This window comes from Petaurus breviceps, unplaced genomic scaffold (assembly GCF_028583685.1).
Source record: "Petaurus breviceps papuanus isolate PSGF00001 unplaced genomic scaffold, PetGlider_PUasm1.0 91041, whole genome shotgun sequence".
Taxonomy (NCBI): Eukaryota; Metazoa; Chordata; class Mammalia; order Diprotodontia; family Petauridae; genus Petaurus; species Petaurus breviceps.
The window spans coordinates 34362012-34385410 of NW_027187400.1; the positions used below are offsets into that span (position 1 = coordinate 34362012).

The 23399-nt window shown below is 41.6% G+C and overlaps 1 protein-coding gene across 1 annotated transcript in view; it reads right to left on the reverse strand.

Annotated features, from left to right (window-relative positions):
- Window positions 1-4855: 4855 nt before the first annotated feature.
- Window positions 4856-23399, reverse strand: part of PRDM16 (PR/SET domain 16) — a 657978-nt gene continuing 639434 nt past the window's right edge. Inside the window, exons 13-17 of the mRNA XM_069078277.1 lie at window positions 21871-22040; window positions 20259-20433; window positions 13041-13271; window positions 10144-10318; window positions 4856-7565 (exon numbers count right to left, since the gene is read on the reverse strand). Of these exons, the coding sequence (XP_068934378.1) occupies window positions 7431-7565; window positions 10144-10318; window positions 13041-13271; window positions 20259-20433; window positions 21871-22040 (886 nt within the window). The 3' untranslated portion in view covers window positions 4856-7430. The remainder of the gene's footprint in view (window positions 7566-10143; window positions 10319-13040; window positions 13272-20258; window positions 20434-21870; window positions 22041-23399) is intronic.

Below are 23399 nucleotides of genomic sequence, written 5' to 3' on the forward strand. Positions count from 1 at the left end.
CTCTCTCTCTCTCTCTCTCTCTCTCTCTCTCTCTCTCTCCCTCCCTCCCTCTCTCCCTCCCTCCCTTCCCCTTCTCCCTCCCTCCCTTCCCCTTCTCCCTTATTTATAATATATGTGTATACACACACACAATCTTCTGAATAAATTCATCACAGCAATGGAAACATTACATTCCGTATACATTCCTAAGCTATAGCATTATTCTCAAAATCAACTTTTCCTAGTCATTATTTAAAGGAATTCTCTACACAAGTATTTGTCTTTATTATAAACATATATGTGTGTAACATCTAGACATACATACATACACATATACATACATAGATATATGCTTATATGCATACACATATGCCACACAGCTGATCTGAGGCCATGCTTCCTGCTACTCATGGTTCTGTTTGTCTCTGCCCAGACCCCAACATTGCCAGTTACGGCTCTAACAACCGAGATCTTTCCCTTGGCGATCTTAAGTTCTAGTAGAAAGAGAAGAGATAATAATGAAAAACTATGAAACAGGCATCTTACAATCTAACTGGTGTGAGAGAAAGAAAAGGAGATGTATACAAGATAACCATGATTCAAGAGAGAGTGAGAAGTGTTAGGATGGAAAAATCATGGAAGAGGTGACCCCGAGATAACTCTAGAAGGAAAGTGGGAGGGGGCTTCACTGGATGTTATGGGAGGTATGGGAGTATTCTATTTCCTGCCTAGGGGGAAGTGAAGGGATGGGTGGGAAGAGAGAAGGGTCTTCAGTTTCTTTTCCACCTAATGTTAATACCAAAACCACAGCTAGGGCAGTGTGATAAGGGCTGTGTCCTAGGGCACTGAAATTTGCAGGCTGCTGATGGCACTTGACACAACTGAACCTCAAGCTGAGTTTGCAAGAACAATAAATTAAAATCAGAAACTTCCAGAAAGGCACCCTAAGTGAGAGCTCTCCCCCCCCCCAACTCCTGCTCTGTTCCCCCCCACTCACTTCTCTATGTCCCAGAGTTTCTTTGTCCCATACGGCCTTGAGGTCTGGAGTACATTTGCTCCAGGCACCAAAATAGCGTGGTGAGGATCCCTGATCCACCCCTCCCTTCCTTCCATGGCAGGTGTTAGGGGCCCACCACAATAATGGTCATCAGCACCGGTCTTAGAAAAGCACACAGGTTTATTGCATATCAATCTCATGGTATAAATTCATCATAGCATTGGAAAGATTACATTTGGTATACATTCCTAATCTACAGCATTACCCTCAAAATCAGCTTTTCCTAGTCATTATTTTAAAGGAATTTCTCTACACAAGTACATTTGTCTTTATCACAAGCATCAAAATGAAATTTTGCAAAAAAAAATCGCTCATTTTAATTATTTTCTACACTTCATATCTTTTTAAAAGTCTCATTTATTCTCCCACAAGCGATTTTCATATTAATTAATTAAGAACTGCCCTCCCCCCTTGTCATCTGAGCAGTTCCCGATTTCTAGTCCTGGACGTTGAACCTAATCACATATACATAAGTGCATCTACGGAATTTTTTTTTTCTGTTTTTAATAAAAATTTCACAAACAGACACGATAATGACCGCTAAACACGAGTCATGCACAGTTTACTTATAAACATAACCGAAGCAATATACAATCCGAAGTGAAACGGGACAAGCACCATCCGCTTTCTCAATGGTTTTGAAACATTATATGAGAACCAGACATTTACAATTTGATTATTTTTTTTCCCAACACTATACAGCCCTAAAAGAAAAACAAAACAAAACAAAAACAACAAAGAACCTTAAATCAAACCGGTCTCGTAACAATGGGGAAAAAAAAAACAACAGAAAATGCCTAAATTCAGGATTCTTAACAAGCGTGATATAACTATGTTTTTAAATTACGTTTTTTTTTTGTTTTTTGTTTTTTGTTTTTTTTCCTGCAGGCTGGAGAAGACGTCTGGGCAAAGCATCTCTTGCTTGGAAGAGAGTGGCGATTATGGAAAATATCGCCAAAAGAAACCTTTCACTAGTGAATTACACATTTGGAAACTTGAGCTGCCTTCTTCATCTTTTTTTTCCAAAAGTGGTAATCATAAGAATCCATGATAGGCAAAATAATAATTATAATTATAATAACAAACAATAACAATTATTGAAAAAAAATACAGGAGGGTGAGAGAGAGGGGGGGAATGGAAAGATGGGGCATGGGATCATAGCATCTGGAGCTGGAAGGGACCTTAGAGGTCAACTCATCCAACCCTCCTCATTTTGCAGATGAGGAAACTGAGGCCCAGAGAGGTTCGGTGACTTGCCCAAGGTCACAGAGCTATTAAGTGGCATAACTGGTATTTAAAACCAGGTCTTCTGACCTAGATCCAGCATTCTTTCTACTGGTCCAGTTCTGCCACCTAGAAAAAAAAATTTTTTAAGTCCTCAGAATAATGTAAGGATGCTTTCATCACAGTATCACTCAGTGAGTGGAGAAAGAATTTCATGGCTTTGGGAGAACTGCTTGCCAACCAGGAACAGTTTTGTCTTCATGTTCCTAACTGAGATCAGAGCTTTTGTCAAGTTCCTATTAGGTCTTTAACAGGAAGCTAAGTTTGGGGTATCCCTTCTCCCTAACCTTGGCTACCCCAGTCCCTACTTTCTTTTATCCCCCCAGATTCAGCAAACACACTAGGGTTGAGCACTTGGGAATCACTTGGGTAGGAGTGGGGTGGGAAAAGACACCTAAAACTCTGATGTTTTGAGTCTAAAAAAAAGGGTATACCAACTTAAGCATATAGAAGGACAGAGATAAAAGGGGGCAGACTTCTGGGGCCTCAGCTGGCACATCAAAGAAAGCAGTTTTTTGTCTTTTCCTTTGAAATTATTTTCTTTCTCATGCCTATTTCTTCCCATTCTGGCCTTCTATCTATATGGTCAACTATCCCTTCTCATTTTGCTGGAATAAAGATTAAGACTAAAGATTAAACTACATCTTTCCAGGGGAAAGGGGCCAACTGACCTGACAGTCAGGTACATCAACTGGTCAGTTCAGTCAACCCACTGGTATGGCTGATGGCTTTCACTGGATTTGACCCAATTGTCTGACCATTATGGCAGAGCCTAAATATAATGCACGAGGAAAGTTAGCAGCTGCCTGATGGTTGAGGGAAGTAGATTCGTTATTTCCACAGATTCAACATGATGGTATGTCTGGAACACACACCAGAGCAGTGCTGGGGCCTCTATTCACCATTCTCCTCCTTCATCCCTCGAGGGCACATGGTGCCTTAAACTGTGCCAGTCACACTGTTACTGTGCTTTGGAGCCATGGCACTATGGCTGCCAGTGATAGAAACAACATGGAATTTAGAAGATATTGGAAGAGACCAGCAGGGTCCTTCAATTCTCTGCTGTTCCTAATATGGTGTCCAGGGTATTCCCGTCACCTTCATGATTCCCCCAAGAATCCTTGGTGGTTTTTACTGGTGTTTTGTGTGCTTGATCTAGAATCATGCGAATGGAGGTGGAAACCTTGATGCTTAGGCTTCAATGAAGCTTGTGGTAAAGATAAGCCCTTACTTCAGATTGGGGGAATCCAACATTTTTTAGAAAAAAAAAACATTCAGGGATAGGAAAATCATAGGAATTAAGTGCTTTCTTTTTCAAAGGTTTAAACTACAAATGATGAAATCTTCCACATGGAAGCAGAAATCACATGAGCTCTAAATGTGAAACAGTAAAACAAAACAATTAGTTCAGGAGGTTCAAGTGTGTAAGTGGGGTTCTTTGGGGGAAGTGAAGAGACATTGTGCAGACACATGGAGTTGTCCCATGGATGAAGATTTCATTCATTCTGCTTAGCCCCAAAGGACAGAACCAGGACCAATGGATGAGAGTTACAGAGAGGCAGGTTTGAACTCTACATAAAAGGAAAAAAAAGTCCTAACAATTAGAACTGTTGAAAAATGGAATGAAGTTGCCTTTTGGTGGGCTGGGTGAGAAGGAAAGGGTGTATAATGAGTTCTCTCAAAAAAGAATTGGAAAATTATTTGTTGGGAATGCCAGAGAAGAGAATTTTGGCTACAGGTGGGACCAGATGATCTTTGGGGTCCCGTCTGATTCTGAGAATCTTGCATCAGCAGAAAAGTTGAGTATTTTAATCTATTAACAGAAAGCAGGAAGAATTAAAAAGTAATGAAAAATGCTCTCATCTCTTTTTAATGTTGCCAGTATATGTATGTGTGCGTGTGTCTAATATTTCTGCTGATAATCTCAACTTGCCGAATTTGAGAAAAATGGGTCCAAGTCCTCCATAAAGAACAGAGAAATAAGCCTCCACCCTCTACTTTAACCTTTTAAAGGGAAAAGATTACAACCAGAATTTACAGAAAGGGGGATTTGTGATCGAAGTCAATTTCCAAAGAAAGTCCTATCTTGAGCAGAGAAATTCCTCTACAACATCTAACAGGTCTGGCAAAAAGGAAAATGGGCAGACACATGCATGTAGAGGTGAACATTTTGATCTGCAAGCTTTGCTGAATGTTGATAAGGTCAGCCTGCCTCATCCACATCTTTTTCTAATTAACCCTCCCTGCCTGCTTTCCCAAAAGAAGGATCATCCCCAACCTGCTAAATTGTGCAAAAAAAAAAAAAAAAAACCTACCCACAAAAGCTTAATACTTGGAGGAGCAGCTTGAGCTGTTGACAGGTAAACTTATACAAAAAAAAAAAAAGAAGAAAAGCTAAGGCTCATTATTGTACTTGAAAGGAAGAAAGAAAGAAAGAAAGAAAGAAAGAAAGAAAGAAAGAAAGAAAGAAAGAGAAAGAAAAGAAAGAAAGGAAGGGAGGGAGGGAGGGAGGAGGAAGGAAAGAAAGAAAAAAGAAAGAAAGGAAGGAAGAAAGAAAGAAAGAAAAAGAAAGAAAGGAAGGAAGGAAGAAAGGAAGGAAGGAAGAAGGAAAGAAAAAACAGAATCACTTAGATTCTGATCTATCAAAGCAAGTTGACCATCAACTCAAACCCAGGATCCCCTCCTCCTGCAGCTATCTCCCCGACTGATAGATATTTCTATTGCTAAATTTCAAACTTGGTCTATTTACAGCTATCATCAATGGTCTTTGTGAATGCATCAACTGTACTTGAACACAATAACAGGAATCAGCCTGACGGAGTTTTTTTTTTTTTTCCTTTTCTTTTCCCATTCCTTTCTATAAATAAACACTGTAAAGTTCTTGGCAATATGGCACTTTTGCCTTGGAGGCTGCCCTGGCTAAAAACATCTTGGTTCACAGTGGTCTCTACACTAGAAAAAAAAATTTTAAAGGGTAACTTAGGTGAGCTTTTTGTCCCCTTACCCCTTTCCCCTTTCCCCTTCCCCACATCTCTCTCCTCATTGGGTCATTAAGTATTTTTTTTTCTCTTTCCTTTCCTTCCAAACAATAAAAGAAATAAATAGAACACTTATCCTAAATGCGACTGTAATCGAAAATCAAATTTAACACAACATATGATTGTCTGGAAAATTGGCAGCAATGACAGCGGGATCAATTAGGGGGTATTTGGCACATTAATTTTTTTTTAAATTGTCCTACATCCTGGTTATCAATCATACAATACGCAACCTTAATACACGATTTTGGTCCTTCACTAGATACTTATATTAACATTATTTTTTTCACAATGAGGCTATCTAATGCCAAAAAAAATACTGTTAATGAAGAAATGAAAAAGAAAAGAATTAGAAAAAAATTACAAGTTATATACAGATTAAGGAAAACTCCATGAGGAAAAAAAAGACACATTATTTTAAATTGGCCCCTATGGGAATAATTTAAAACCCATTCGAATGGGCACGTACTGTGGTGCTGGAGGACGGGTGGATGCTTCCAGGAAAGGAATGTTCTAGTTTAAACTCTTAGAGCCTGGCTAACGATGGTGGACACAGTTCGGTTCTGGAAACCCGTCTTGCCAAGATCTTGTGCAAACATTGGAAATGGGAGTTAAATAGTGTCTTGTGAATCCGGAGTCCGAGGCACACATATGAACTTGGCGGCTTAGAAGTCTCTGACCCCCTTGGGGAGTCATGGGGAGAGCAAACTGAAGCGGTTATTTTTCTTCCAGTCCACATCATAGAGGGTTGAAGAGCGAGGTGGGAGGGAGCAGGGCACAATTCTAGGGTGACCCAAGAATGGCCAAAAGGCCCTGAATCTTGAATAGGGAGGTGGGGACCCAGGGACAACAGAAGCAAGATTCCTTCGATTTCAGGAGAATACGGTATGTAAGGGACTGAGGGCCCCCTTTTCGGTCTCCTGACTCAGTTGTACCTCTGTGTCCTAGGTGGCTCACGTAAGCCCAAACTCGTGAAATTTAGGCGCCATGGTGGCATTGCCAGTAGATCCCCCCCACTGGGCAAAATTAGGGGTTCCCTAGCTCTAGCTACAAGTCACTTAGTGGTAGGCACATTTCTTAGTCCCAACCATGGGGCAGTCCTATCTGCAATGACACCATGTCTAAGAATGGCTCAGGAAGGTCCTTAATTTTTATTCTAGTAGGGTTTTTACATAAGGTCTCCATGAGCCTTCATTTTCACTTTTCCGAGTGGACAAACAGGATCAGAAAGAGAGAGAGAGAAAAAAAAGGGGGGGGGGAGGCGAGAAAAGAAAGTCCATGGTTGTCCTAAAGGATTTTAAAAAGCACATGCAATCCCTATGCTGTGCTTGAGTCTGGTTAATGTCCAGGAGGGAGTTGATAGTTCAAATCAATGCAAAACTAGTTTAAGAAAAAAAAAAACCAATTTGCAAGTAGTTTCAGATTTTTTAAAAAATACTTTAAAAAATTCATGAGCTCAAAGAGAATCTGTAATAACAAGATTATTAAAAGTTATTTCTGTCCTTTTCATTATATATGAAAAAAACAACAACCTGGCAATTTAAAGGTGATTAATCTCTTTAGAGCCCAGCTAGGTTTGTCTTTTTCCCTTAAGAAGTGCCATTCAGGTCCCCTGAAATGGCCAAATGGCTTTAATTTCAGATTAAAAATTCTACATTAGCTGGTCTGGGTTGGGGGAGGAGAGGGGATGCTGTCTCACAACTAATGAACTAGGTTTTGTTCGCTGTTAACGTGTTATAATTGTACCACAGATTAGCTGTGTTTCCAGAAACTATTCTTAGAGATGGTGAAATCCTGGGACTGCTTCAGGGATTCTCTGGGTTCTGAGGTTCAGTCTGAGAAATCAGAGACAAACTACAGTGGGTAGAATAAAAAAAAAAAAAACACACAACCCAAAAAATCAGGCGTTGCAGATCACAGGTGAAGAGTTATGTTTCCCCAGCCCAAAGCCTCGAGACTTCCCTGAGGATCTCTGCTCTGTCTTGCGGTTGTCCAGAATTTCTGTAAGGGGGCATTAATATCATGGTAGTCTTCTCACTCTGGCCTCTGTCCCCAGTGCCTCCGTGACCTCTCAGAGGTGGTTAATAGAGTTGAAGGCCCCCGTCTCTGATGCTGCTCCCGTCATGTTCAACCAAGCGTCCAGAGAATTCTGGGAGGAAGTGTGAAGAGGAGCGTTCTCAGAAAGAGAAAGCATCATTGCATAAGCCTGGTGGGAAGGGAAAAGACCACAACAGACAAACAGCAAGGAGATGAGTGAATAGATCTATGTGACGTGGACAAATCCCCAGCAAGGGGCCCAGTTATTCCCTTGGATACCACCCCGGAACACCACCCAGGCAGCCCCACCTTTACAAGGAGGTGTAGCTATGTAGGTCACGACCTTCCTCCACCATGCTCACAGAACACTTGGTTATGCACTTCCCCAAGACATTCATCTAGCATATTGTGTGTTGTGGACATTTATGTTTCAGTCTCAGCCTCCTGTAACACTATAATCTCTATGAGGGCCCGTCATGACTGTATCTCCCCTGGGCACAGGAAAATTGTTTTTAGTTGCCAGCAAGGATGAACGAAGCCCACCCCATCAAGGTGACGGTGGACTTGGGTGGGACAGTGGGAATAGGGTCTGCCTATCTTAATTCTGCAGGGACTCCCATCAAAGTCAAGCCCATGGGGATGGAGTGCCATGATTGCCCTAGGCTGGTAAAATGGCGAGAGAAACACCACCTTACTTTGTTGCCCTAAATCATCAGTTAAATAATTCAAACCTATGGTGCAGAGAAGTGCACTTTCTTCTATTTTTTTTTGATAATTTCAATGGTCTGAGCTTAACACAGCATCTGTCTTAATAAATGTTTATTGATTGATTGACTGAGTCAATATGAAATGTTTCCATCAGAGCACTCAGCGTGATTTCTATAAATGCCTTCTTGCTGGACATGATCAAACTTATAAGGAAAAACAAAACAAAACAAAACATTTCCTGTCCACTCCTACAGGGGATGCCCTTCGAAGAGTTAGTAAAAAGACAAAAGACAGAGACATGCAAATGGCTTGTGCCGAGCCCCCATCGGTGTGTTCCTCTCCAACCTGTCTAGACAGACAAGGTAACTTAAGCCTGACATTTAGTTAGCCCCTATCCTTGGTTGGGTCTTGCATAGAACATGAAAAGAAATTCACCTCACTCTCTAGGATCTTAGACACCGAGTGAAGTTCCAAACATAGGCAATATGTTTGGAAAATAATTTCCCTTAGATCAATACCTCAGGAACATGCAAATTTGTTGATGTACATCCTGCCTTATGATGATGTACATACCTTATGACTCACCTATGAGTGGATTGAGTCTTAGACAGCTTGCCCAGTATCATATAGACAGTAAGTATCAGAGAAAGGATTTGAACCCAAAACTTCCTGACTGTAAGCCTAATACTCTATTATGCCTCTCAAAGTGCTTTTCTCTTAAGAAAATACAACATTGAAGACATTTACTTTGAGCCTGTTCTGTTTGTTTTTCTTATCTCTGGGACCCACAGGATGGGTATGCATCAGCTTTTAAAGTAGGACTGAATGAGAAGACATTTGGAACTTCTTTGGAGGAAAGGATGGGAATAAGTTAGGGTTAAGGAGCTACTTAAAGTTGTCCCCTTTCCTGGAAATAGTAAAATCTCTGGTCTCATTGGCAATCTGAGGCTGCCTTGGTTTGGTCCAAATGGACAAAAACAAGTCACAACTGATCAGAAAGTAGGCGTTCCTACAACCAAAGTACTTGCTAGATATTGTTGGTTTTTTAAGGCAGAAGAAAGAGAAAGAAAGAAAAATAAATGGAGAAATAAGATAAAAGGAAAACTTCCAAAATATTCAAATTTTATTCAGAAGACCAGTTCTGTTTTCTGAAGACTGGCCTAACTAGTCATGAAGAGTTGACTACCCACTTAGTGATTCTTTGGCTTAGTGATTCATGGCTTTCAATCCATGAAACGGGGACAAATTGAAAACAAAGGAGCACCCCCTCCCCCATAATCACTATGATGAGAGTGGCAGAATGGTGGACAGGGGGCACAGGACACACCATTTTTAGACCATCATCAGATTTAATTTTGATCCCCTTGGTACAATGAAAGACACACCAGATGGGCAGGCCTGGGTGGATTGCCATCTGCATGGATGGAGAGAACTCGGGAATTGAGAAGATCACAGATTCCTCACTCAACTACAACACAGGTGCAGGTCAGATTTAGGATTTGATTTTATCTGAGCAGATTCAAAAAGAGGCACCATGGTAAATTGGCCGGGGGATTGGCTGGCCTTAGACACGGGGAGACCTGGGTTCAAGCCCTGTCTCTGGCACATATTTGTTATGTGATTCTAGCAAGCTATGGCTTATCATTCTAGGTAAGGGCTTAAGGCTGTAAGTCTCAGAGAAAAGTGCCAACCTGAATTGGCAGAGGGTATTTCCTCCTCTGAGAAGTCTGTATGCTGATAAAATCATAGCTCCAGTCCCTATCTTATATCTCAGGGTCACTACAATCAGTTAGGCAAGGAAACTGCCCCATGACCATCTAGCCAAAGGCCTGGTTCCCCCAAAAGAGACCAAACCCCAGAAAATTTCCAAGTTATAAACTGGCAACAAGGTGGGCATGAATCTCAGGGCAGCCCTGCCAGGAAGGGGCAGTCTGGTGGGAACCAAAGAGCTGTCTAACTGTGGACCCCAGAGGCTGTTGACTACCCAGTGGGAGGGGAGAGGGGAGGCAGGCATGATGGTCAGAGAGAGAGATACCTACCTGGTTTTTAGCCTGCCTGTACAAGGTTTGTTTTATTGCCTCAGAGTCTAAGGTGGAATTAAACACATCTTTAACTTCAAATGCTTCCTCAGCCGCTTTGCGGAGATCCAGCCCCTTCCCAAAATTCGGCATCTGCTCCAAATCTAACAGGCCGGCTTCTTCCTCCTCCATACACCTGTACCAAGGACCAGGGGGAGGGAAGGGGGTGACCTGTTTGTTAGCTTGTCTGGCCTCGGAGGGCTTTTACTGATGCCCGAATGGCTGACTTGGTGCCTGCATGCATATCCCGCAGAGCCTCCACAAGCCACATGCACAGAGAGACGGACACAGAGACACACACAGACAGGAAGCTACACACACATACACGCACATAGACATACACAGGATGCAGAACAGAGATCCAAAGGAAAGAAGAATAGGCAGTCACGGGCGCACACACTGCCAGCACCCAGACCATGCCCTCAGGTTGCCTGAGAGCTTGGGTTTAGATGGCTGGTGTCTGGCTGAGCTGGTTGATGGATAACCAGTCCTTAATTACTTCAGGAACCTAATGTAGTTCTTAATGGAGGTCTGGGAGGTGCATTCCCAGGGGTTGGGGGTTCTGGTGTGATTTGCTGGGAAATGGAATCCATTCCCTGAGTTTCCTGATGGACACTCCTGGAATGGCCCTCAGGGTGATGGTGGCAGTGAATGGCGCCGAAGGAGACGGCAAAAACAGGCTCTGTCCTCAGCCTGTTTGAAAATCTGCAGAACCCATGCTATTCCCCCAGATTCCCTTGGCCTTGCGGGTTGTCACAACCCCTTTTTAGAAGGGTGCTGTAACAAGCCCCAGCCCATGGGGATCCCCTTCCCTTCCCATGCAGGACAAACTCCAAGTCTGAGTTCTAAGTCACTGGCAGGATTCTTATCCAAGGAAGCATTTTGATGACTCAGAAATCCAGAATCCCAGAATCTCCATACTGGAAAGGACCTTGGGGGCCATCTGGTTCAACATATGTCTGGATCAGGAGTCCTTTCTACAGCATCTTGATAAGTGATTCCCCAGCTTTTGCTCGAAAACCTTCTGTGAAGGAGAGCCTCTCCCATCCCGGGGCAGCCCTTTCTACATCTGGACAGTTTCAATTGATGGGGAACTTGCCCCTGGCACTGAGAATGATCTGATCTGGGTTAAGGGACCTCAGAGACCACTAGGCCAAGCTCCATATTTTACATGTGAAGAAACTCAGGTCCCTCCCAGAGAGGGGAGGTAACTTGTCCAAGGTCACACAAATTCAAGGCCACGAGTCACAGGGGCTTTTGAAGAGGCTGAAAACCTCCATTAATTTCCAGGCTGTCTGAGAGTTGCCACTCTCATCATCTCAGCCTTGACCAGATTTCTTCTACAGAACTCGAAATCTTCTACCACCCCTGGCGACAAATATATTCACTATGGTCATTTCCATTGTTCTGGTCCACCCCATAGTGTGGGGCTTCACCTCAAGTCATGAGGCTTCTGGCTTTGAACTTAGTCTCCAGAGAGCTGTTTATACATCTTGTTCATTAACATCCACATGTAACTGGAGTTGGATCACTACAGAACATGACTGATGAAGGAGCTTGGAATTAGGTCACTGGATCAGAAATTTATTGATTTAGCACTGGAAAGGACCTTTGAGGTCATTGAATCTAACCCTTCAATTTCACAGAGGAGAAAAATAAAGCCCAGAAAAAGTGAAATGACTTGCCCAAGGTCATGCAGCTAGTGAGTGTCTGAGGCAGGTTTGAATCTAGACCTTCCTGACTCCGTGTCTAGTCCTCTAATGGCCTGAGTGCTTGGACGTTGTCCAGAGGCCAAGGCAATAGAAGGGAGGTGGGTATCCAGGGGTTTTCTAGCTCTGGTGCTTTGACTGGCAATTATTGAAAATATCCAGCTTGCAGAGGATGCAATATATAATGGCTTCCTTGGCCATCTCCCCTAACTCCTCCGGCCCTTCCAGGGACTGGCTGAACGTTCCTAGCTTTGTCAGCATTCAACCAGCAGGAGGCAGAAGAGAGTAGAGACTGAACTCTCACTCTTACATGCTACCATGATGTACCTACCACCTCCCTCTTCTCCCTGAACTGGGCCAAGGACCAAGGGAGAATTTCCATGCATGCACACAGTAGGGAAAAAATTCTAGAGCTGGAGGGGGCATGTGTGCTAGAGGGGATAAAGAACTAAATTTGGAGTCAGGATGACCTGGGTTTGAATTCTATCCAAGACACTGACTGCATGACCCTAAACAGCTCACTTAACCTCAGTTTTCTCCTCTTTAAAATGGGGATCATAATAGCCCCTACCTCACAAGGTGGTTGTAATGATTAAATGAGACAGTTGGTCTAAAGTGTCTTGCAAATCTTAAAGCACTATATCAATGTTGGCCATTACTATTACATTATGCTATGTTGTATAATTATATTATATGTGACATATAATATAATTGCATTATGTAATATTATTATAATTATTATTATAGCCTTGACTCTACCCCTTATTATTTATGGGGCCTTCCCTTCTCTGGCTTTCAAGTTTCTTTCCGATAGGATGAGGGGGTTGAACTCAGAGCTGTCTGAGGTGCCTTTCAGCCCCAATCTCATGATCCCATGCAGTTGGCTGGGCTACCAGTCTTTGGATTTTCCTTCTGTGGCAGTAGCCCTTAACTCTGACCTGAAGGTGGCCCTTGGGGGGGATAGAAACTATGCTGGAAATGAAGGCTTAAATTGATTCACAGTAAAAAAAAATAAAGTGAATTCAGCCCCTATGGCTTGCCAATCAAGCCTTTGCTCCCCCTCTTCTCCTTCCACCCTCCCAGCCACCCTGGATGGACTCAGAGCCCACAAAGCCACCATGGGTAACTCCAGAAGAATGCAGCACCCACCTTCTTGTGTGATCAAAGCTCATGCTGAGTGATGTGGGCTCTTCGTCCTCCTCATCCTCATAGGCTCCTTGGGGCTCTGTTGTGGGGGAGACTGTCTCATCCTGGGACTTCCCTGTCAGGCTGTCATCATCTTCCTCCTCCAACTCTTCCTCTTCTTCATCTACGTCCTCTGACTTTTCGTTGGCTAACCCATGGCACTGAGAATTGCTATCGATGTCCTGAATTTCTGGCCTGAAAGGACAGGGACAAAAACAGGCCATTTCCAGAGGAGGGGCATTAGCCATGACCATCTATACTGGTCCCATGATCAGCCCAGATGGACCAGCCCCTGGAGGACCTTCTCTCTACCCCATTCCCAGCAAATACAATCCATCCCTTGTCAGGGTATTCTGAAGATGTGGTTTAAGTTGTTTGACACAGTACTATTTCTTTCAGCTAATGGATTATTGTGACAGGCACAGAAAACATATACTAATGAGTGAGACTGGAAAATGGTATGCATTCTATTCAATGAGAATCTTAAAATGTTTTAGCCAGATGTGCATAGAAGACACAACTTTTACTAGGACTTTTTTTTTTTTTGGAAGTGAGAGGAAGAGATAATATTGTGCTGTCTTAAGGTAGAAACTAAGAATATGAAGAGGGTAGGAGAGACACAGGTTTCTCCATAGGCAAAATTCTCTGGGGAATGGTTACGTATATTTATATATATATATATATATATATATATATATTTCTATGCAATCCCACCCTTCCTCCATCTCTATCACATACACCATCTTCAAGCTCTTTTTCTGTAAAAAGACAGGCTTTCACTGAATGGCCTCTGAGGTCTCTTACAGTCCGAGATTTATTATCCAATGGCTTTGCCACCATGCCTAATGTACCCAGTTGGGTTCCTATGGTCAGGGTGTTTTTGTATGACCTAAAGCATTTCTGGAGAAGATATCCAAGAAATTCAGGTCATTATCTGAAAGTCTGTTATTCTTCTAAATATTTGATGGTGGCATGTAGACAATGACACTAGGTGACTGGGTCCTGATAGAATCTTTGGTTTTCCATTCAGGTCACACAATCATAGAATATAAGAGTCAGAATGTGCCCCTAGAATGATAGTATATACATGCTGGAAGGTGACTTGGAAAATAGAACCCAGAATATCAGAGCTAGGAGGGAACTTGGAACAGAGTGTAAGAGCTGGGGTGGAGATACTTAGAGCAGAGAATTTCCTACGAGGAATCTTAGAACAGAGAAAGCCAGAGCTGGGAGGGTCCTTAGAACAGAGAATGTCAGAGCTGGGAGGGCCCTTCGAACACAGGATGTCAGAGCTGGAGGGGATCTTAGGTCATGCTGAATATCAGATATAGTGCAGGAACTGAGTTTTCAATCCAGATTTTAGGTTAAAACTGTTTAAGTTAAAACAATATAGTTTAAAGGTTAGATCATAGAATGGTTATAGAACATGAATTATCAGAGGTAGAAGGGAGACCCAGAATTTAGAAAATAAAATGTCAGAGGTAGAGGGGACCTTACTACACGGAACATTAGGGACTTTGGGAGGTATCCATTCCAGTCCTATTTATATCAATGTTTCTCACAGTGAACAGACGTGGCCTTAGTGTCCCCTGAAGAAACATAAACTTGGGGCAGGGAATGAAACATCTGGCCTTGGGTTTATCTTCTATGGATCCAAATTTCCATTGTCATCACCTGCCTGTAAGACTGAAGTCTCAAGGTAACACATTCTCAAAGGGTTGTCAAGGAAAGGACTCAGTAAACCTTGAAGTGTCAATTTTTAATACTAGGGAGCCAAGGATGTGGAACAGTATGGGGTATCCCGATTGGTTCTTCAATGGAGTAAATTTCTGGTGCAAAAGAAACTTAAAAAAAAAAAACCCAAACCAAACCAAGAGCCCTTCCTTCTCAGGGCTGCCTTTTGTCACCTAGTCTAAACATATCAGGAGTGTGTTTGTTTTAGGGAATTGTGATTGATTTTCCTCTAGAGAGAGGATGGCCGAACTCTCCCTCTGGTTCTCTGTAGCCAGTCTAGGCGAGAGTCCTTGCATTTGGGTTAGATGGTATTTTTTTTTCTCCAAACCTACATCAGTCAAAGTTGAAAGATTCCTCATTTCCTCCAGGAAATGCCACCAGAGGGGCTGTTTTGATGCTGCTCACAGTTTTAACCTAAAAACTACACTGAAGACTTGGTTCCTGCCCTTGCATGACAATTTCTCATACTCAGCTTGATTATGGGGGTCTCAGCTACTCTGTGTGTGTTTGTGTGTGCGCGTGTGTATGTGTGTGTGTATGTGTGTGTGTGTGTGTGTGTGTGTGTGTGTGTGTGTATCTGGAAGGAAGTACCTGGAAAAGAGAAAAAGGGTTTAAAAACAAGAATTCTTAATTTTTTTTTTTTGGTATCAATATGGTGAAACCTCTGGATTCCTTCTCAGAATGATGTTTTTAAATGCATAAAATATATAGGGCTACAAAGGAAACTCACTACACTGAAATATCAAATATTAATAGCACAAATTCACAGACCCCCAGGGTGAAAGAACCCCTATTTTAAAATGTGCCATTGGACAGATGCAGCTGGAGACTCAAGAGAAGGTAAGTCAGAGAATGCGCCCTGAGAACATCAGACTGAGGATAATAGGTGAAATTTGGCCCTGGATTCAGCACTCAGGGCTGCCCTCTGTTCTGACAGCGTGTCGGGGGGCAGGGTTTCAGTCGTCACACTGTGGAGTACATCCCACACTGATGGAATAACTCAGGGAGAAAAAGAAAGCATCTTTTGTTCAGAGTTGGTCTCTCAATCCCCCTTATCTGACAATTCATCTGTTAAATAATTGAAATAGTATGGAGGGCTTCATGAAGGGGTGGGGGTGGGGGGCTGGCAGCCCTTTGCAGTTAAACTTAGTAGTGTGTGTGTGTGTGTGTGTGTGTGTGTGTACACATATATGAGCTTATGTTTGTTTGTGCCCCCAGATTTATGTCAGAAGACCCAACACTGGCTAATGTCTTCATCAGAGGGAAAAATCTGTCTGCGAATGAATGAACTTCTCCACACACTCCAGTTCTTGAAGCTAAATGTTAGCTTAAATTAGCTTTGTGGTCCTGATCACAGGTGTTTCCACAGGAAATCGCTTCCTGATAATGACTTTCTGATGAAATGCAAGACTAGAAAATTCAAGCCCACTTTTGAAATCTCAACAGTTTCATCTTTATTAATGACCACCCGTGGTCATGATGGAGACACAGCCTCTTCACTAAACAAACAAGAGGATAATTGATGGGTTTGTCAATTATTTTTCCTCCTGCATTAATTAGCCAACACTTGGTCTTTTTCTTTTTTAAACAGCTAAGATTCTGATCACTTGAAGAAAGCATGTTTCCTGGATGAAAGCTGGATAATGTTAATAATCCAAGCAACTAACGTTGATATAAGCTGGATAAACACAGAACTTCTGATTCCCAGAATGATTGTGCTAGCTGTCTGGGTCGGCTGGTTCATATTGACCTTATCCATGTTTCTGACCCTGCTACTGTATATTATTTCAATCAATTCCTTCAGTCAACATATATAATTTTTAAATCACCTACTATGTTCTACGGTAGATTATTTTAATCAATTCCTTCAGTCAACATATATTTTTAAAATCACCTACTATGTGCTACTGTAGATTATTTCAAGCAATTCCTCCAGTCAACATATATTTTAAAATCACCTACTATGTGCTACTGTAGATTATTTCAATCAACTCCTTCAGTTAACAGGTATTTTTAAAATCACCTACTATGTGCTACTGTAGATTATTTCAATAAATTCCTTCAGTTAACATGTATTTTTAAAATCACCTACTATGTGCTACTGTAGATTATTTCAATCAATTCCTTCAGTCAACATGTATTTTTAAAATCACCTACTATGTGCTACTGTAGATTATTTCAATCAATTCATCCAGTCAACATATATATTTTTAAAATCACCTACTATGTGCTACTGTAGATTATTTCAAGCAATTCCTTCAGTTAACAGGTATTTTTAAAATCACCTACTATGTGCTACTGTAGATTATTTCAATCAATTCCTCCAGTCAACATATATTTTAAAATCACCTACTATGTGCTACTGTAGATTATTTCAAGCAATTCCTTCAGTTAACAGGTATTTTTAAAATCACCTACTATGTGCTACTGTAGATTATTTCAAGCAATTCCTTCAGTTAACAGGTATTTTTTAAAATCACCTACTATGTGCTACCATAGATTATTTCAATCAATTCCTTCAGTTAACATGTATTTTTAAAATCACCTACTGTGTGCTACTGTAGATTATTTCAATCAATTCCTTCAGTCAACATGTATTTTTAAAATCACCTACTATGTGCTACTGTAGATTATTTCAATCAATTCCTTCAGTTAACATGTATTTTAAAATCACCTACTATGTGCTACTGTAGATTATCTCAATCAATTCCTTCGGTCAACATGTATTTTTAAAATCACCTACTATGTGCTACTGTAGATTATTTCAATCAATTCCTCCAGTCAACATATATATATTTTAAAATCACCTACTATGTGCTACTGTAGATTATTTCAATCAATTCCTTCAGTCAACATATATATTTTAAAATCACCTACTATGTGCTACTGTAGATTATTTCAATCAATTCCTTCAGTCAACACATATTTTAAAAACTCCTGCTATGTGTAATGCTAGGTACTGAAAAGACACAAAGATGAGTAAATAGTCAGGTACCTTGTAGTCTTATCATTCATCAGTTATAAAATCTTACAATTATATGTCATATAACAATATACTCATTTTATATATTTATTACTATAATTATACAGAATATAGAAATGCACATGCTATATAAAATACAGATACATATAATGCATGATTATATATAATCTTATAATTATATTTTTTTGAATTGTCATGAACTTTTAGGGTCTATATGCTCTTTTTACAAGTAAGGAAACTGGATCCTAGAGAGATGAAATGATCAAGGTCATATATTGAGTTAGATGGCAAAGCCAGGACTTATGTTTAACCATGTCACTTCTCTGCTCAGGAAGCTTCAATGGCTCCCTATGGACTCCAGGGTAAAATGCAACCTTTATTGGTTGATATTTAAAGGCTTTCACAAGATGGCTTCCATCTTTCTTTCCTGGTCACCCTCCATACCCTATAGTCTGTCCCTCAAGCCTGGAATGCTTTCTTCCTCGTCTCTTGGAGCCCTGAGCTCTCTTTGCAGCACAAGCACTACCTTCTCCAAGACTCCTTGACTAGTGTTCCCATTCTTAATGTTTCTCCCCAGCCCCCCAAAAATTACTTTGCATTTGTCTTAGATTCACTTGTTTGTATATGTGTTTTCTTCCCATTAGAATGTAAGCTTCTTGAGGGCAGGGATTGTTTTGTTTTTTTATATCCCCAGTACTTAGCCCAATTCCTCGCAAATAGTAGGTGCTTAATAAATGCTTTGCGAGTGGTTGACAAGCAGTGCCTGACACATAGTAGGCACTTTAAAATATTTGTGGGATTGGGGTGAATTAATTGGACATGTGGGAGCCATTGTGAAGAGTAAGGACAAAGACATGGCAACGTTATTTTGTCTACTGGTGGTTTTAGCCACTCGTTCCTTTGGGAAGTCATTGGGCCAAATGTGTCAGGAGACCCAGTAAAGCCTCCCAGTTGTTGGGCTCTTTCATAGCTGGCTTCACCACAAGACTATGAATTATGACTCCTTGCCAAGACTTGGAGTTAATGGCATATTGAAGGTTTTCTGGAAACAAAACAATTCATTGCAACTGAGTCCTGAAGAGTACAGAAACAGCAGAAGACTCTGAGGCTTCAAGAAAATCCAAATGATGGGGGGCAGCTAGGTGGCCTAGTGAATAGAGCACCGGCCCTGGAGTCAGGAAGACCTGAGTTCAAATCCGGCCTCAGACAACTTAACATTTACTAGCCATGTGACCTTGGGCAAGTCACTTAACCTCAATTGCCCTGCCCTTCCCTTCCAAAAAGCAAAAAAAAAACCCCAAACCCAAAGAAAATCCAAATGATGTGTGTATGTGGCAGGGAGAGAGCTAGGACTAGGGATCTGAAGACCAGACCCTCTCTTTGATAATTAGGTGACCAAAGAACAGGTCGCCAAATCTCTCTGAGTCTCAGAAAACTTTCTAAGGCTTAACTACTAAATCATAGACTGGCTGCTATCTGCATTGGTGAAGGGAGGTCCCATAGCAGATGAAATGAATCATCCTTGATATATTAATGTATTATGAAAAATCAGTGCTTTGGGGAGAGGGTGGGTATGGTAAATTTCTGGTATGCTATATTTGTTAAATAAAAAACCAAAACCTAATCTAAAACAGAAACACTAAGAATCAAATCTCAGATCTAAGCAAAGAATAAGGTAAGATAGATTATAAGGTAGTTTAAAAAAATAATGAAAATCAATAGATCTGGTGGGTGCAAAGAGCCAGAAACAAGGCTGCTCCATAATGGAGAAATGTGCGGTGTGCCTTGGATAGCTGGTCAGTAACTGGCCTTCACCACCATGGCCACACACGTGGCAGGAAATCACATCCAGTACCATAACATCTGGCTAAGAATTATAGTCACAGAATCAGTTCAGCCAGTGACAGAGCACTGAAGGCTGCTGCCTAGAAGAACAATTAGCAAATTCTTAAATTGATGCCCTGTCTATACAGGACTTCTGCTAATGCTAATCATTTGCTTGTTTTAAAGTCATTACTGTCTGGGAGTAAATGAAAATATTTGTGAATCAGAGGCTAAACTTCCTAGCAGGGAGGCCAGCTCGGTCAATACTTTCTCGGATTAGTATGACTGAAGAAAGATGAACGACTGAATGGAAAATAATTATTAAACACTTACTGAATACCAAGTGCTAGGGATACAAATATAAAAATAAATATAGCCCCTACCCTCAGGGAGCTTATATTCTAATAGAAGAGAGAATAATACTTAAGCTAAAAAAAAACCCCAAACTAATGATTGTTCATCACAAAAGAATAAACAGCAACTCAATTCAAATAAATACTTTTTTTTTTTGGACTTTAGCCAGTGCTGGGTAAAACATCCATCATGTGCACACACATATCGATTCTTGGCATTCTTTTTTACAGAGTGAATTGGGCCCTTTGGGTCATTCATATGATGATAACTGTTACTCCATTTCTTACCTTTTATCCGTTAGAGTTGATGCTTGGTTCAGCTCACTATTTGCAATAAAGTTTCTGATTTCAGAGAAATATGAGTCCTCTTTTTCATCTAAAAGTGCATGGTTATCTGATTCAGAGTTGGGGGAGGAAGCGCTGGTCCCAAGGTGATTCGTAATGACTCCGGCGTGCTGGCTCACTGAGGAGGAATCATGGGTGGGGGAGAGAATGGTAAGGAACAATACCCTTCATTCCTCGGGCTGTCCTGGAGGCTCAGAATCAGCCAAGGCCCAGCCCAGCCAAGCCAGGGCCAAGCGTGGAAGCAGTGCTGACCACAGACTTGGGGTGTTTCTTTTTAAATATTTGGAAAAATCTCAGATTGCATGCTTTGCTTTAATGAAAATACTTTTCTGGGGTGAACAAAAGGATTCTTATGCAAATGATCACCTCTCACACTCTCTGCCACAACCCCCTCCTTGCCGCTACTCCCCTCTCTTCTTGTCTGAACTCAAGGCTCATGTCTGACATGAGATGTCTCCAGCTTCTGGTGCTCCCCAAAATTACTTTAATTGAACTTTTATGTATTTATTCATTTTTAATCAATAGCCTTCAATTCTATAGTCTTAAATATCTGAGTTAGCTATGTATCTGCTTTAGAGGTGAAAAGAACCTTAGGGGTCACCCGAGGCAACCGGTTCATTTTATAGGTGAGGAAACTGAGGCCAAGAGTTCTTGTAGATAAACGAGTAGCAGGATCTGAACTCAGGTCCTCTGATTCCAGAACCAGGGCTCATTTCACTCTCTAAGATGAGATGTGGCCTAGGGTTAGAGGGACGGTCTTGGAGGCCTGGGTTCAGGTTCTGGGTGTGTGACCCTGAAGATATCGCTTGATTCCTCAGTGCTCTAGACAACACCCTAATATTACTTTCAGAGGGGGTGCTGACCTGTATTGATGGAGAGAATTTCCTCCTGCTTCAGTGAAATCACTAGTCCAGTCTCTATTTTGTATTTAATTATATGTATATATGTTCTCTTTCACAATGCTTCCTGGGGGCAGGGACAACTTGTTTTTGTCTCTCTCTGTCCCCTACAATTGTGCTCAGGGCCTGGCACGTAGTAGGCCTGCTTATTATATATGCTTACCATGTTTCTATCCTGCCCTCTCTAACTTATTTCTTCTTTCTGTCTTCTTATTTCTCAATTTCCCCTCTGATGATCTGACTGTGCAGGACTGTGACAGGCTGGGTTGTCTGTTTTTGGATGGCCCTTGGGCTAAGAATGGCCAGAAATATAAAAACCAGTGTGAATGTTTGGGCCATACAAAAACAGGTGCTGGGCTAGATTTGTCCTACGGGCTGTAGTTTGCTGACCCTTGGTCTAGGCAGCTAGGTGAATGATATGCTGGGCCTGGAGTCAGGAAGATTTGAGTTCAAATCTGGCCTTAGACACATCCTAGCTGTGTGACCTTGGGCAAGTCATTTGACCCCATTTGCCTCAGTTTCCTCATTTGTAAAATGAACTATAGAAGGAAATGACAAACCCCTCTGGTATCTCTGCCAAGAAAATCCCAAGTGGGCTCATGGAGAATCATACTGAAAAACAACCGAACAGCAAAGGAAATACCCAAACAGTCTACCTGGAACACTCTCGTGTTCATGCTTCTTCAGGTGTCTGTCCAGGTTGGTCTGTTGTCCAAAACACCGATTACACAGGTGGCATTTAAAGGGCTTCTCCTTATTGTGGATGTTTCTCACATGCCGTTGGAGGTTGGAGGAAATGCTGAATGACCGGTCACAGTATTTACACCTGCAAGACACACCCCAAGACTCATGAGTTAAGAGGGAGAGAATAAATGCCCTCACTAGAAACCAGACTCCAGGAAGGTGGGAAGAACCCCGCAGCTCAGGCTGAAAGGCAGCCACTTGGAAGGGACCCCAGAACCCATCCAGTTTTCAAGGGGAAGCATTTTGTAAACCATCATATAAATGGGAAGGATCAGCTGGGTGGCTCAGTGAATAGAGTTCTGGACCCAGAGTCAGGGTGACCTGGGGTCAAATCTGACCTCAGACACTTCCTGCTGTGTGACCGGGGGCAAGTCACTTAACCTCTGCCTCAGTAAAATGGAGATAATAATGGTACCTCCCTCCCAGGGTTGTTTCAAGGATTCAATGAGATATTTATAAAATGCTTAGACAGTTCCTGGTACACAGTAGGCACTACAGAAATGCTTGCTTTTGTTATTGTTATTTTCCATGACTTCAGTGAAGATTAGAATTCATGAATTTGGTATGGAGAACCACAGACAAATTAAGCTGCTGATGGGGGATTATGGGGATGCCCAGAGCTATAACTAGGCCTGAGAGTCTGGGGCTTTGATCCAAGGTACCAGAATTTAGAGAATGCTAGCAATACTTGAGGGTCTTCTGCAGTGTAGGAACGCCCGAACTTTGCAGTTACTGAAGAAGAATAATTTGTTAATATAGATCCCATGGTTTGATTGTAGCTCTTCTCCAGGGTGCCCTAATCCATCTCCTTACATATCACCTGACATGGATGTCCCCCCCCCCAGAAAAAAAGGGCTTGAGGGTACATCTCACAGCACAAGTACATGCTATTTGTCTCAGCTAAGAAGGTTGATAGCCACACCTCTGGGGATCCTCCCTCTTCCCCTTTGTAAAAGGTAGATGGAAAAATAAATGTTTCCTTGATACAAAGGGAGATAAGTAGTAGAGAGCATAGAATGGAAGTTAAAAAAAGTGTAATCTTTGTGTAATATAAATATAGTGCTATAACAATAGTAATAATAAGCATTAACATTTATATAGGACCTACTATGTGCCAGGTGGTCTCCTAAGCCCTTTACAAAAGATCTCATTAGAGCCTCACAACAAATCTGAGAGGTGGGGGCTATTATTATCCTCACTTTAGAGTTGAGGAAACTGAGGCAGACTTGCCCAAGGTCACATAGTTAGGAAGCATCTCAGGCTAGATTTGAACTAATGTCTTCCTGTCTTCAGTCTAAGCTTGAAACCCTATCCACAGGTCATGCTGCTTCTCAAAGAATAAAAAAAAGTTTGGAAAATGAGCAAACATACACTAATGCTCCCAGCTTTTAAAAGTGTGTGTGTGTGTGTGTGTGTGTGTGTGTGTGTGTGTGTGTGTGTG